The sequence below is a fragment of the Rhinoraja longicauda genome, chromosome 28 (genome assembly GCF_053455715.1).
Source record: "Rhinoraja longicauda isolate Sanriku21f chromosome 28, sRhiLon1.1, whole genome shotgun sequence".
In the NCBI taxonomy this organism is placed as follows: Eukaryota; Metazoa; Chordata; class Chondrichthyes; order Rajiformes; family Arhynchobatidae; genus Rhinoraja; species Rhinoraja longicauda.
In genome coordinates this window covers 17,188,754-17,204,614 of record NC_135980.1, presented here as the reverse complement: position 1 = coordinate 17,204,614, position 15,861 = coordinate 17,188,754, and the positions used below count along the sequence as shown (strand labels likewise).

Below are 15,861 nucleotides of genomic sequence, written 5' to 3'. Positions count from 1 at the left end.
GGTCTCGTCCACTACCCACGAATGAACGACCAACAGTGGCGCCCCCTGTTTCGCCCCAGTGGTGGAAATATTCTTGTAATTTATGTTAACACGGCAAAAAAGACCGATTTAGGCATTCGATCGTGAAAAGGGCATTATCGTGCTGCAATCATCAAAAAAAGCATGAAAAGGCACTTATGGCAAAATCCTGGCTCTAATTATCATCAAAGCATTTATGTACAATATGCTCTGCACTTGAAGACTGATTCAATGTAGGGGTGATGCTCTAGGAGAATCTTTGCCAAAGATCATCGCAAAATGCAATCTGTCCTTCCAGAAACCAGAAATTAATCTGATTTTTGTTTAGTGGGTAAACTGGCATAAGGAGCTGACAGTTGAATCTTGTATTCAGCATTGTTGCCAATAATATGTCCTCTTGACCTATTCGACGCTTGCAGTTTTCTGTGTATTCACTTTGTACTATTATCAAAAATAAACAGAAATTCAAAAGAAGCGTTTACATTCAGATTGGATTACCAAAGGGACTTGCTGCCAAATGGAGCAATTGTGGCAAAACCAACAGATACATTAAAGGTTATGCTAGATAGCTGTTCATCCAGAGTGCTTGTACCTTCATTGCAGTTTTTCTAGGACATTGGATTTTTTTACACATTCAAGGAATGTGGGCTTCACAAGCTGAGTTGACATTTAATTGCCCACTCCTAATTGCCCTTGAGCAGGTGGTGGTGAGCAGCCTCCTTGAACTGTCATAGTCCTTGAGATATTGGTGTACCAACAATGCCGTTGGGGAAGATGTTTCAGGATTTTGAACCAGCAACAGTGAAAGAATAGCGATATATTTTTCAAGTTGGGATCGTGCATGGCTTGGAGGGCAACATGTAGGTAGTGGTGTCCCCATGCTTTTCCTTAATGTGTCCTAACAGATGAAAGTCATGGGGTTGGAAGGTGCTGTCTGTGGAGTCTCTCAGTGAGTGAGTTGTTTGCAGTGCATCTTGCCAATGGTACAGTAACCACTGTTCCTGTGTATTAGTGGTAAATGGAACGGGGTGCTTGCCCAAATGCTGGAGTAGCTCAACGGGGACTGGAGGCATCTCTGAAGAGAAGGAATGGGTGACATTTCGGGTCTTCTTCAGACTTCTACTCCAGCATTTTGTGTCTACCTTCGATTTAAACCAGAATTTAGTTCTTTCCTACACATGTCGTACTATGCACCTATTCCAATATTCTGAATGGTATTGAGCTTCTTGAGTGTTGTGGAAGCTGCACTTACCCAGGCAAGTGGTAAGTATTCCATCACACTCCTGACGTGAGCCTTGTAGATGGACAGGCTTTTGGGGAGTTAGCGAGTGAGTTATTGCAGCAGAATTCCTAGCCTCTACACTTGTATCACATTGTGTATATGGCCACTCCAGTTCAATTTTTGGTAAATGGAAATCCCCAGGATATTGATTTTGCGGGATTCAGTGATGGTAATGCCATTGAATATCAGAGTATTATCTGGATTTTCTCCTGTTGGATATCGGCATTACCTCAACTGGAGTGGCACAAACGTTACGTACCACCTTCAGCCCAGGCCAAGATACTTTCCAGGCTTGCTACATTTGGACGTGGACTGCTTCATTATCTGAGGAATCACGTGGTCCTGAATATTATGCGGTCATCAATAAACATCCCTACTTCTGACTTTGCAAATAAAGGAAGGTCATTGGTGAAGTTGGTCATTCCAAGAACATGACACTGGAGTTTTGCTCTTCTGTCCATGTTTGGACCAAGGCTGTAAAGAGGTCAGGAGCTGAGTGACTTTGGAGGAACCCAAACTGTTCTGTGAGCAGGTTGCTCCTAAGCAAGTGTCATTTGATAACACTCAATTATTCCTTGCATCACTCTGCTGATGATCGAGAGTTGGCTAATGGAGTGGTAACTGTTTGGGATGCATTTGTCCTGCTTTTTAAGGATATCCCTGGTAAATTCTCCACATTATCGAATCGATGCCAGTGTTCTAGTACTGCAATCAGGATCAGTTCCTACAGACAAAATGTGTAGGAAGGAATTTGCAGATGCTGGTTTCAACTGAAGATAGACACAAAAAGCTGGAGTCATTCAACGGGACAGGCAGCATCTCTGGAGAGAAGGAATGGATGACGTTTCGGGTTGAGACCCTTCATCAGACTGAAAGCCATGGGAAAGGGGAACGAGAGATAAAGACGATGATGTAGAGAGATATAGAACAATGAATGAAAGATATGTAAAAAAGTTATCACTCTATCACTCCCCCACCCAAGTCGCACCAGCTTCTTTCTCATCTAACAAACAGCTAACAACTGGCCTGTTTCCTTTATCATTGTTACTTTTTTGTATATTGCCAAGACAATGGGACTTTGTGGCCGAGTTAAGACTTTACCATTTTTCTAAAATTTCAGGTTTGTAAGGTACAGGATGGTGCATAAAACGTGGTGAAGATTGTGTACTGATTCAGTGTGATCTCCTGTCTTCAACTTATACTTGGTATGGTTGTGCCTAATGTATTGAAGGATTGTCACTGAGATGTAGGCAAAAAATAAAAATAATCATAGTATACTGGGCGGCACGGACATGGAGGGCCGAAAAGGCCTGTTTCCGGCTGTATATATATGATATGATGATTTGGGTACACGTGACAATAAAACATAATTGAACCATTGATCATATCCAAATGGCGCAGTGGGCTCAGAGGGCCGAATTGCCACCCCAAGTAGTTTGTTCGTTTCTTACATGATGGTTGGGTATAGGAATGCCACAGTGAATCGTGGAACAACATTAACGTCTTGCAACCAGTGGAGAGAAAAATAAAATTAACGGTTTTAAACAATTTGATCAGAATTTACGTCGAAGTATGCATCCAGATTGGTGGCAGAGTGGGAGAAAGCGGGGGTCGTTCATATTCACCAGCACAGTTCGCATTCGAAAGGTCATCGACCCGATAGGATCGTTTCGTTGAATAGATGGTGACACGAGGAATCGTAGATCCTGGAATCTTGAGTCACGCACACAAAGTGCTGGAATAACTCAGCAGGTCTGGGGCACATAGACGTTTCGGGTCGGCCCCCTTCGTCTATCTTTATAAACAAGATGTAAAGGTGCTGGAGTAACTCAGCAGCATTTGCGCAAGCGCAGTGAGGCAGCCGGCCGGTCGGACCAGCGCATGCGCGCCAGTGGCGGCGAGGGAACGCCATCTTAAGTCGCGCTGTTTTTGAGAGTGAGCGACTATGGCGGAGGACAGCGGGATGGCAGTCCCTGCCGTTGAGGAAGGTCAGCGGATGATTACCGAACTCAGGGTGGTGGATTTAAAAGCAGAGCTGAAGAGAAGAAGCCTTGATACCAGTGGCAACAAAAGCGTTCTGATTGAACGGCTGCGGCAGGTGAGGGGCTGAGGTCGCAAGGTCAAGGAGAGGACCAAAACGAGTGGGAATGGATAGAGGCTACGGGCGACATGGGGGCTGATGAGGGGTGCGGGGTGGCACAGGAGCTGGTGGAGGGGTGGGGTGGGTGCTGGTGGGAGAGGGTGAGTAGGAAGTGCAGAACATGGAACAGCGCGGCGGGAACAGGCCCTCCAGCCAACAATGTCCATGCCAAACATGATGCCAACGTAAACTGATCTTTGATCCAAATCCCTCCATTTCCTCTATATCAATGTGCCTATCTAAAAGCCTCTTACACGATTGCGTCTAACTCCACCACCAGCCCTAATAGCTTGTTCCAGGGTACAATGGATTAACATAAAATGAGTAAGTCAGCGGGTCAAACAGCATCTCTGGAGAAAATGGATAGATGATGTTCCGGGTCAGGACCCCTCTGGTATAAAGCAGCAACTGCGATTCCTTCTTGTAGCAATAATGGATAGTAATGCATTAGGAAATGATTATAATATTAGAGCAGAGTAAGAAAGACTGAACAGAGATGGATGGGCTATGCTGGAAGTCTACTCTTCGATCTTGAACATATGTCAGGTGAGGAACAAAACGGGCAGATCATTATTATCATGTGTTTGACCCATATCCCTCTCAACCTTTCTTGTCAGTGTACCTGTAAGCAGTGAGATAGGTTCTTGCAAACCATGTAGCGGTTTGGTAAAACTGAATTACTTTCTAGACCAATGTTGCTGGAGTTATGAATGCGCCAAGGCAGGATTTCCTGGACTGAAGCCTTTTAGTGAATAAAATAGGATTTCATGACAATTCAGTCATCACCATTGCTAATATGTCTTCCTGGGTCTGTTCAATTTAATTCCCCACTTGCAGCTGTGAAATTTGTTTCTTACTCTGATGATCCAGATGAATAATAATTAGTAACATAATTAGTATTTCCCCTCATTCAATGTAGTGTATCACCTTGTGCTTTGTTTGTATAATCTTATAATCTCATCTGCTTAGCATATGATTATTTCTCCATTCATTGTCCTCTTGAAGTTGTTGACATATTTACAACATTTCAAAGAATGTATAATATGCAAGGTCTAAAATTATGCAAATCCAACTGTGTGCAGTTTTGGTCTCCAAATTTAAGGAAGGACATTCTTGCTATTGAGGGAGTGCAGCGTAGGTTCACTAGGTTAATTCCCGGAATGGCAGGACTGTCGTATGTTGAAAGACTGGAGCGACTGGGCTTGTATACACTGGAATTTAGACGGATGAGGGGATCTCATGTGTCTTGTGTGCCGGACCCTGACGTGAGAGGACGCTGGCGCTATTTGTTCGCCGCTTCTCCGTCTGGATAAATCTTTTGTTTGTTTGTTTTTATGTCTTGTTTGCTCTGTAAAGCGTCTTTGAGTTTCTTGAAAAGCGCTATATAAATTAAATGTATTATTATTATTATTATCTTATTGAAACATACAAGATTATTAAGGGATTGGACACTCTAGAGGCAGGAAACATGTTCCCAATATTAGGGGAGTCCAGAACCATGGGCCACAGTTTAAGAATAAGGGGTAGGCCATTTAGAACGGAGATGAGGAAAGACCTTTTCACTCAGAGAGTTGTAAATCTGTGGAATTCTCTGCCTCAGAAGGTAGTGGAGGCCAATTCTTTGTGTGCTTTCAAGAGTTAGAGCTCTTAATGATAGTGGAGTCAGGGGGCATGGGGAGAGGGCAGGAACGGGGTACTGATTGTGGATGATCAGTCATGATTACATTAAATGGCGGTGCTGGCTCGAAGGGCCGAATGGCCTACTCCTGCACCTATTGTCAGGCCATTACACAAAAAAGATCAGCTTTCCCAATACTATGAGGAATTTTCATGAGGAATAACATGCATATTTTCAGTTGGAATAGCAAACAGCACTCATCCACTGATCTATCGATACCAACCTCATCTATTGAATTGAATAAGTTTATTGGCCAAGTATGTACACATACAAGTATGGTATGGCCTTGGTGCTCCACTCGCAAGTAACAACACGAACAAACAGTAAACAATTAAAAATAAAGCATAACCATTAAAACATTAAGAATAAAATATTATAGATTAAACATGTGAATGAAATAAACCAGAGTTAAAAGAGGTTACAGACTGTTGGTTATTGAGTAGAGCTACTACCCGTGGAAAAAAAAGCTGCTTTTATGTCTGGCTATGGTGGCTTTGACAGTCCAGTCACCTTCTAGAGGGAAGTGCTTCACCAAGAGTTTGTGGCCAGGATGAGAGGGGTCAGAGATGATCTTGCCTACTCGCTTCCTGGCCCTTGCAGTGTACAGTTCGTCAATGGGGGGAAGGTTGCAGCCAACAACATTCTCAGCTGATCAAACGTTTCGATGTAGCCTCCAGATGTCGTGCTTGGTGGCGGAGCTAAACCAGACCATGATGGAGAAGGTGAGGACAGACACTACAATGGCAGTATAGAATTGGACCATCATTTGTGTTTCCTCAGCTGCCGCAGGAAGTACATCCTCTGTTGGTCTATTTTGAGTGTGGAGTCGATGGTGGCCCCCCATTTAAGGTACTTGGAGATGATGGTTCCAAGGAACTTAAATGACTCCACAGATGTGACTGTGGTGTTGTTGATGGTGAGTGGGGGGATGGGAGGGGGAGCTTTCCTAAAGTCTACTATCAATTCCACTGGCCTAAGTGCATTGAGCTCCAGGTTGTTACGAAGGCACCAGGATGCCAGGTGTGTCACTTCCTGTCTAGGCAGACTCAGTCCAATAAGGGTCGTGTCATCCGCAAATTTGAGAAGCTTGACAGGGAAGTCTCTGGAGGTGCAGTTGTTGGTGTAGAGAGAGTAAAGCAGAGGGGAGAGTGCGCAACCCTGCGGTGCTCCTATGGTGAGGGTCTGTGGGTCTGTGGGTCAGAGATGTGCTTTCCGAGCCTCGCATGCTATTTCCTGTCTGTCAGGAAGTTGATGATCGACTGATAGAGGGGTTCAGGCACAGTCAACTGGGAGAGTTTGTAGTGTAGTAGCTCTGGCACAATGGTGTTAAATGCTGAACTAAAATCAACAAAACGAGATCCTTGCATTGCTCCCCTAGGTGCTGGAGGATGAAGTGCAGGCCTAGGTTGACTGCGTCATCCACCGATCTTTTGGCCCAGTATGCAAACTGCAGAGTGTCCAGCAGGGGGTTTATGATATTTTTCAGCTGGGCCAGCACAAGTCTTTCCAAGGTCTTCATGACTACAGAGGTCAGTGCGACAGGCCTGTAGTCATTAAGACCAGTGATCCATGTCTTATTGGGTGCAGAGACAATAGTGGAGACTTTGAAGCAGACAGGGACAGTACAGGTTTACAGGGAATGGTTGAAAATGTCTGTGTCAAGTCAAGTCAAGTCAATTTATTTGTATAGCACATTTAAAAACAACCCACGTTGACCAAAGTGCTGCACATCTGACTAGGAAAAAAAGAAACATACAGTGGCAGGCAGCCAAACACAACGGCGCGGCCATCTTGAACAAAATGTTAATTCAATCACCCACAGTCCAACAATAAAAGCACTAAACAGGCACCCAAATTGCACAGAGCTTGAGGGTAGAGGGGGAAACATTGTCCGGTCCTGGAGATTTCCGGCTTTTCTGTCTTCTGAATAGCCTCTCCACCTCCTCAATTTCTATTGTTGGAGATAGAGAAGTGGCCATACTGACGTTGGGCAGCAAAGAAGGTGTGGGTACTGGACGAGGGCCCAGTCTTTGCAGACTGCAGTCAGACTAAGTGGGTGCGAAGTGGTGATTGCAGATGGGGTGGAGGGGGAAGGGGCCATCCTTTGCAGGCTGGAGTCAGGCTGTGAGTAGGTGTGATGTGGTGATTGGGGAGGTGTGGGTGGGGTAGGGTCCAGTCTTTGCACACCTAGACTTTCCAGTCTAGGTGTGAAGTGGTGATTGGGGAGCGAGAACCAGGGTTATGTTTCTGTTTATCTACTGTATCCGTTCAAGATGTGGACTCGTACATCGGCAAGACCAAACGTATACTAGGCGATCGTTTCGCTGAACACCTTCGCTCACACCCCATAACCTACCTGATCTCCCGGTTGTTAAATTAATTATCCTTCCCATTCCCACACAGATCCTTCTGTCCTAGGTCTCCTCCATTGTCAGAGTGAGGCTAAACGCAAATTGGAGGAACAGCATCTCATATTTTGCTCGGGCTGCTTACAGCCCAGTGGTATGAATATTGATTTCTCTCATTTCAGGTAGCCCCGGCATCCTCTCGCTATCCCTCCCCCACCCAAGTCACACTAGCTTCTCATTTTCATCTAACAATGGCCTGTTTCCTTTATCATCATTACTCATTACTTTTTTGCATATATTTTATTCATTGTTCTTTATCTCTCTACATTATCGTCTAGATATCTCGTTTCTCTTATGTCTAACCAGTCTTAAGAAGGGTCTCAACCCGAAAATTCACCCATTCCTTCTCTCCAGAGATGCTGCCTGTCCCACTGAGTTACTCCAGCTTTTTTTGTCTATCTTAGGTTTAAATCAGCATCTGCAGTTCCTTCCTACACAACACTACCACTCTTGTTTTCTACTCATTACCAAATTTTCCTGCAGTTTATGTAACTTTTAATGCCATGAGTACTATATTAACCAATTGATTATGTGATGTTCTTTCAAGTGTTTGGGCAAGACATTTTGTTAAGGGCTCTTGCAAGTAGCCACCAAATGTTGACTTTATAAGTTATATAGCTGAACAATGAAGACAAGTTTTGAAAGTCGTGAGTGCTCCATCACCCTTGTTACTGCCATTGCTATCAAGCTATTTGGTTAAAATGGAGGGATGAAAAGTACATTTGAAGTTAAGGAGAAAATGTTACAATTATTGGATATTATAAACTGAAGAGGAAATATTATGGGGTGTGGATAGCATCCCAATTTTCCAGTTCTCATTCAGCTTCAGGCATTTTGTTGGAAAACTAAAATAAACATTAAAAAGGTACAATTTTTGAAAAAGAACTGAGTAAAAATGGAGCTTTCAAGCTGATATTTGCGTAGGAATTGAGTTATTTGGAAAAATACAGTTTAAGCAAGGGCAGGCAGCGTGTCTTAACAGGAAGGTCATGTCATACTAACAATTAAGCATTTCAAGATTTTTTGGATTTGATGGATTTTGGCAAGATGTTTGATGAGATCCATGAGGCACAATGATCAGAAGAGTAAAAATCCATGGGATACCCGAGGACATAGTCATTGGTTCCAGAGTTAATTTGTTCGTTGAAAGCAAAAAGGTAATGATTTATGTGAGTCTTTGCAACTGGCTGTGCAATAGTCTGCAGAACTTGATGTTTGCTCCTTTACTGTTCATGCTATATGTCAGTTTAGATTTGAATGAAGGAGCAGTGTTTCAGTTGCAACAGCTTGCTGAGACTTGCCTTTCTTGATTTGTAAGAAACATAGAAAAATAGAAAATAGGTGCAGGAGTAGGCCATTCGGCCCTTCGAGCCTGCACCGCCATTCAATATGATCATAGCTGATCATCCAGCTCAGTAACCTGTACCTGCCTTCTCTCCATACCCCCTGATCCCTTTAGCCACAAGGGCCACATCTAACTCCCTCTTAAATATAGCCAATGAACTGGCCTCAACTACCTTCTGTGGCAGAGAATTCCACAGACTCACCACTCTCTGTGTGAAGAAATGTTTTCTCATCTCGGTCCTAAAAGACTTCCCTCTTATCCTTAAGCTGTGACCCCTGGTTCTGGACTTCCCCAACATCGGGAACAATCTTCCCGCATCTAGCCTCTCTAACCCCTTAAGAATTTTATATGTTTCAATAAGAACCAAGAACAGAGAACCTTTACACCCACAGTTTGTTAACAGCATTGCAAACTGATTAACATTCATTTGGAGTTTTGCATACAGTTTTAATCACACTATAGGAAATGTAATAATATAAGTGAAGGTGCAGAGGAGATTTGTGAATGTCATCACGGCAGAAGAATTTCAATTGATGGATAAGGCTGGATCTATTTTCTTTACAGAAAATGAGTATAAGGGAAATGTTAATAAAAGGCAAAGAAGGACTTGTTTGCCTTACTCGTGGTCAGTAACAAAGAGACAAATTGCAGGTAATTAATGGAGGATTAGAAAGGAATTCTCTATATTTTGTTCTACCCAGCGAGTTGAGGGATTCTGGAAGTCAGCTGCCTGAAGGTGTTGGAGACAAACATGTTTATGAAGTATTGGTTCAAGACTTAATGTACTCAGCCTGGAGATGGAAATGGAAATAGACTAAATAACTTGATAAGCATGGATATGATGGGTGATTCCATTGCTCCATTTGTTCCATATTTCTGATATTTTATAATTTTCTGAATGAAACTCAGTTTGCCTTAAATAAAAACCCAAATCTATTTTTTTCCAAAACTCAATTCATTTCAGTCTCAGAACATTTTCCAACACTGGTCATTACTAATTTTGTTAATTTTTATCTTAACTACTTAATGCATTATTCAGGTTTCTTCTTAACCCTCAATTCCTTTTTTCGTTTAAAAAATTTGTTCGGCTAATTTTACTTCCTGTGACAAATTTAAGAATGTACCTATAATCATTATGAATTGTAGCTAACTATTATTGGTACCACAATACATTTTTGACTTCTTTCTTTAGGTAATAAAAGATGAAGGAGGAAACCCTGATGAAATTTCAATCACTCCAGACATCCCAAACAGAATATCAAAGAGGATTGGTAAAGGTACGTAAAACAAACTTCTCTGGTTTAGATGGTAAAGTTTTTACTTTGTTCACATGTTGAATTGAAACTGGGATGATACATTTGAGCTAAGCTATCTGGCAGCAGTCACCAAATAGTACACTACCCAGTCCCAATTAGTGACATTTTATCTTGGAAAATAAAAATACAATGTCCATTTGCCTTTGTCTACTAGGGCACAGAATTGAGGATGGTGAGACTGAAGACTCTGCAGAAGAGGATTTTGCTGGAAAGCAGGTGAATTATTTTATAGCATTGAATGGTTTATATAGGAAAGTCGTGATAGGATACAAGTGGGAATAGAGTAGAAAGTAGCACGGACAGGGTGGGCCAAAGGGCTCTGAGTACATTGACAGTTGTAGGAGCAGGAGTAGGCCTCATGACCCTACAGACCTGCTTTGCCAATCAACAGGCCGAGCTGATTATAGCCTCGTCTCTGAATTCCCACCAGTTCGTGGTATGCTTCAACTGTAGTTTATCAAGAATCTTTCGACCTCTGATATTTTCAAATTTTACTGATTGAGCTATTGGGTGGAATCTGAAATAAACAAGCTGTTTACAATGGAAAGTGAAATAAGCACCTGTGCTCTCCCATCTGGCAAAAGTAGTAATTCCACGAATGACATACTTCTAAGATTATCTGAACAAGTGGGTTTGCTTTTGATTTACTCTTTCTTACTCGGAAGAGATTTACTAGTCACTGACATTTTTTCTTATCTTCCATGGCAACTGGTACCCCCTGCTGTATATTTGTTTTTGCATAACAAAGGTTTCTTTGGGAACTAACCTCTTTTGTTAATTAAATAGGCAAGTTTTAGCTTTGAGGCCTGGCTTAATGAGCAGATTTCTGAGCTTTGAAGATGGGAGATGAGGAAGATGTATGATGCTGCTAAGAACTCTTTCAGCACAAATGTCTTTGCTGTGCAGAAGGCCTTGCTATGACCCACACTCTGGAACTGTGCAGTTATAATCTAGTTGCAGACCCAGGTAGAAAGTCTGTCCCACTGAATAGATGAAAATATGGCAGATGAAATACTTTGCACGGAGCTGTGGCCTGATCTGAGTATTTCCAGCAATTTCTGTTTTAAACTTCCTATTGTGTACTTTTAAATTTCTCCTGTTCTTCAACATTTTTCTGATTTCAACTATGACCAGTTTTGTAATTAACATATGCCATTCATTGATTCTCTTTTTCTGGGCTATTTCTGTAAAATATTTTTATCAAGGTTAACCAACGATTTAGTCAAAGAGATTGGTTTGGAGGGAACTGTGATCATGGCTGATCATTCACAACCAGTACCCCTTTCCTGCCCTCTCCCCATACCCCCTGACTGCGCTATCATTAAGAGCTCTATCTGACTCTTGAAAGCATCCAGAGAATTGGCCTCCACTGCCTTCTGAGGCAGAGAATTCCACAGATTTGCAACTCTGAGTGAAAAAGTTTTTCCTCATCTCCGCTCTAAATGGCCTACCCCTTATTCTTAAACTGTGGCCCCTGGTTCTGGACTTCCCCCAACATCGGGAACATGTTTCCTGCCTCTAGCGTGTCAGATCCCTTAATAATCTTATGTTCAATAAGATCCCTTCTCGTCCGTCTAAATTACAGTGTATATTCCAGCATTTGAGAATATAGTTAGCTTATTTTTCTTTGTCACAGGAGGATATTGAAGCTTTTGTTGACCAAGTTCATGATATCGAAGCAATGAATGTGTCTGAAATGGAGTACGCTGATGGTGGAGAGACGGAAGCTGTTCTAGACAAAGCCATTGGATGTATTTCGGACTTCACGTCAGTTGATAAAGTAAGGAGATAGTAAATGGCTTGTGATAACTGCTGTGAAGAGAGAAATGGTGGGGTGGTGAGGAGAGAGGAATGGGAGAGAAGGAGCTGCTAATGCACTCCTCCTCCTAAACAATGCACTCCTTCTTGCTTTCTGTACAAGGACTTCAAAAGCATTTACACAATAGTACTGACTCCTCTCATTTCATCAGCTGCGATATTCCCTGAGGTACGAAAAAAGCAAAATTTTTAAAAAGTACTTTGTTCCTTTAAATTTTTGAGCTGTCTGCCTCCCTTCTCTGCTGAAGGACTTGGACAGGTTGGGAGGGAGGTGGCAAATGGAATATAGTGTAGCAAAGTGTGGTGTCATGCATTTTGGTAGTAGGAATAAAGGCGTAGACTATTTTCTAAACGGGGAGAGAATCCAGAAATCGGAGGTGCAGTGCTGGTGCAGGACTCCAAAAATTAATCTGCGAGTCAAATCGGTAGTAAAGAAAGCAAACTCGATTCTAGCATTTATTTCGAGAGGGCTTATATACAAAAACAGGGATTTAATGCTCAGGCTCTTTAAGGTGCTGATAAGGCTGCATTTGGAATATTGTGAGCAATTTTAGGCACCATATCTGAGGAAGGATATGCTGGCTCTGGAAAGGGTCTGGAGGAGGTTTATAAGAATGATCCCAGGATCATTGGATGTAGGTTAACCTATGATGAGCGTTTGTCGGCACTGGGCCTGTACTCGCTGGAGTTTAGAAAATTAAGGGGGGACCTCATTGAAAGGTCCAAAATAGTGAAAGGCTTGGATAGAGTGGATGTGGAGAGGATGTTTCCACTAGTGGGAGAGTCTAGGACTATAGGTCATCACCTCAGAATTAAAGGACATTCTTTTAGGAAGGAGATGAGGAGAAATTTCTTTAGTCTGAGGGTGGTGAATCTGTGGAATTCTTTGCCACAGACGGCTGTTGAGGCTGTGAGTGGATATTTTTAAGGTAGAGATAGATAGATTCTTGATTAGTACAGGTGTTGGAGGTTATGGGAAGGCAGGAGAATGGGGTTAGGAGGGAGATAGATCAGTCATGATTGAATAGTGGAGTAGACTTGATAGGCCAAAATGGCCTAATTCTACTCCTATCACTTATGACCCTTAAAAGCTATAATATATAGATTGAGATCTAATTGAAGTATTTGCTAATTTTTAATAAATCTCACGATAACTGCCTTGAGGTCTGTATTCCTTGCAATGACTTCAGGCATGACACAAATCTTTGATTCTATTTTTTGATTAAGGAAATAAATTAAGCCAGGATTTGTATTGTAAATTGTTTGCATGTTCTTCTATTAATTTGAATATTTTCTGTTTGAGGAACCAAAAGAGACAACAGAATATCTTGCAGAGGGAGAACCAAAGCAAGTTAATGAAGTAAGATTACATTTCATTCCATAATTTTGAGTTGTGCCATAGAAATTAAATGCATTTTCCAAATTGAATGTACAGTAAAACTCCAATCAACTGGTATTCTTGGATGATCAGATCTTTTGGGCTGAAAGATACTGCTATTAATACTGAAATATAATTCAGGCATTTTTTTAACCTGTTTCACAGTAAAACAATAACGTTTCCAGTACACCTGGAAACCTCTGGTGGTATAATACCTGGATATAAAATAGCGGAGGTGCCTGTGACCATAAGGCAAAGATTCAATTCAGGAGTAAGACATTCAGAATGGCTACAAGGAACAGTTAAAACTCCGGTAATCTGGCATGCTTGGAACTTTGGTGCCGGAGTGGTTGATTGATCCAGACCATTGGATGTTAGTCATATTAATATCCCACACTTTATACACACCTTTTTAGATGTTAGACACTTGTTCTTTTCCTACGGGTAGAGAATTCTAAAGCTATAAGGCAAAGACCACTCACTCTCTTAGGTGAAAGGGGGGGGGATATTTAAGAGGAACTTAAGGGGAACCTTTTTACTCGGGGAAAACCATATCTGGAATGAGCTGCCAGAAGGAGCTACAGAAATGGATACAATTACGACTTTTAAAAGATACTAGACCAAGTGGACCTGTTGGGTCCAAACCTCTCCTGCATTGGTGCAGCATCCTTCCCCCCCCCCTGCCCCCTCTCTCTCTCCCCCCCTCTCCTCCTCTCCCTCTTCCCCCTCACCCCTACCCCACATCCCCCCCATCCCCTCCCTCGGCCCAACCGTCAACCCGTTGCTGGGCGGGGAGTGCGGGCAAGGGGGGGTAGGGAAAAAACAGTATCCTCGGCCCCGTTTCTCCTGCGGGCCGGGCGTGGAGCCGAAGCATCTCCTGCAGAGGCATGGACCCATTGGCCGGGCGGGGAGTGTCTCCGGGGCCGTAGGTGGGCGAGAGTGGGCAGTGAGAAGGCACGGACCTCGGCCCCATTTCTCCTGCGGGCCGGACGTGGAGCCAAAGCCTCTCCTGCATTTCTGCTGCGATCGGCGGGACGGCCATCTTGTGGATCCTCTGCTGCGTGCTTTACCACGGGAGAACGGTCAGGCACGGGGCATGCCGAGACAGGTGCCGGTCCTCTCGCTGGTCCTCCCGGGGGGGGGGGGGGGGGGCATTTATTAAAGTTTATTAGGTAAATTGTTTTTTTAAAGTAACAGAAGTGGGTTTATTCAGACCACGGGGGAATGATGAGTAGGGTGGGCCTAAAATTGTCATGCTGTCGTGTGCCATTTTGGCTGTGTAGAGGGCATGGTACACACATAAACATAGACACAATCAAATGGAGTTTTCATAATATACCAGATCAAGTGGACCCGTTGGGCCCATTCCTCGTAGAAGGGGGACAGAGAATGGGAGAGGTTGCCACTCACCTCAGCCCCATGGTGCCAGCGCTGCAGCCAGAGCGAGCCGTGGACCCAAAGCTTCTGTATTGGTATAGAACTTGCCCACTCCATCCCCCCCTAACCCACTCCCTCCCCTACACCCCATCCACTCCCCCCACCCCATTCCTCCCCACCCCTACTCCCTCCCTCCACACCCCCTCCCCTCACCCACTCCTCTCCCCATCCCCCCTCCCCCACTTCCTCCCCTCCAGTGCCACCCTTTCCCCCCACTCTCCCTCCAGTGCCCCCCTCCCCCACCGCACCCCACCCCCCACTAGACCAAATGGACCCGTTGGGCCCAAACCTCTCTTGCATTGGTGCAACACCCTCTCCTCCCTCCACCCCTCCCCCGATTCTGCCATCCCCACCCCTACCCACCCAATCCCCTTCACTGCCTCCACCCCCACTCCTCCACCCCATCCCCTCTCAACATAAACGGGCCTACCGATCCGTGGAATCGTTTGCGGCGAAAGCCACCTTCCTGTGCGTGTAGCGCTTATGGGCGGCGAGCGGCCCTCCTGTTAGACCGTGGCCATGGGCTGGCAAGCACTGACATCGTCCCCGTTTCTCCTGCGGAGCAAAAGCGTGTCCTGCAGCTCGGCTGCAATCTGCGGCGGGAAACAGTGGCGACGGCATGGACCTGTTGGCGGGTGGGGAGTGTGTCCCGCGGCCGTGGGTGGGCGAGAGTGGACAGGGAGAAGGCACTGACCTCGGCCCTATTTCTCCTGCGGGTCCGGGGGCGTGAAAGGTGATGCCTCTCCTGCAGCTCGGCGGGGAGCGGCGGGCGATGGCCATCTTGTTGGACCCTGTGCTGTCGCCTCGGCCACACACTGCATTGTGGGAGGCAGATCATGCGCGGGTCATGCCGGGATGGGTGCCGGTCCTCCTGCGGGGTGGGGGGGGGGAGGAGCGCATTTATTAAAGTTTATAATGTAAATTGTTTTGTAAAATTAAGTAAAGTGGGCCTACACCATGCACGGGGGAATAGTGAGTAAGATGGGTATAAAATTGTGGTGCTATCATGTACCGTTTTGGATGAGTAACGCCCCAAACTAT

At 44.3% G+C, this 15,861-nt stretch overlaps 1 protein-coding gene across 2 annotated transcripts in view; it reads left to right on the top strand.

Moving 5' to 3' along the window:
• The first annotated feature begins 3,175 nt into the window (after nucleotides 1–3,175).
• The window catches only part of LOC144607049 (scaffold attachment factor B1-like), a 54,622-nt gene continuing 41,936 nt past the window's right edge, over nucleotides 3,176–15,861 (top strand). Inside the window, exons 1-5 of one of the 2 annotated variants that reach the window (XM_078423610.1) lie at nucleotides 3,176–3,398; nucleotides 10,064–10,148; nucleotides 10,342–10,403; nucleotides 11,824–11,967; nucleotides 13,309–13,365. In XM_078423610.1, coding sequence (XP_078279736.1) covers nucleotides 3,246–3,398; nucleotides 10,064–10,148; nucleotides 10,342–10,403; nucleotides 11,824–11,967; nucleotides 13,309–13,365 — 501 coding nt within the window. In that variant the 5' untranslated portion in view covers nucleotides 3,176–3,245. The remainder of the gene's footprint in view (nucleotides 3,399–10,063; nucleotides 10,149–10,341; nucleotides 10,404–11,823; nucleotides 11,968–13,308; nucleotides 13,366–15,861) is intronic. The other variant, XM_078423612.1, reaches the window with a different exon arrangement.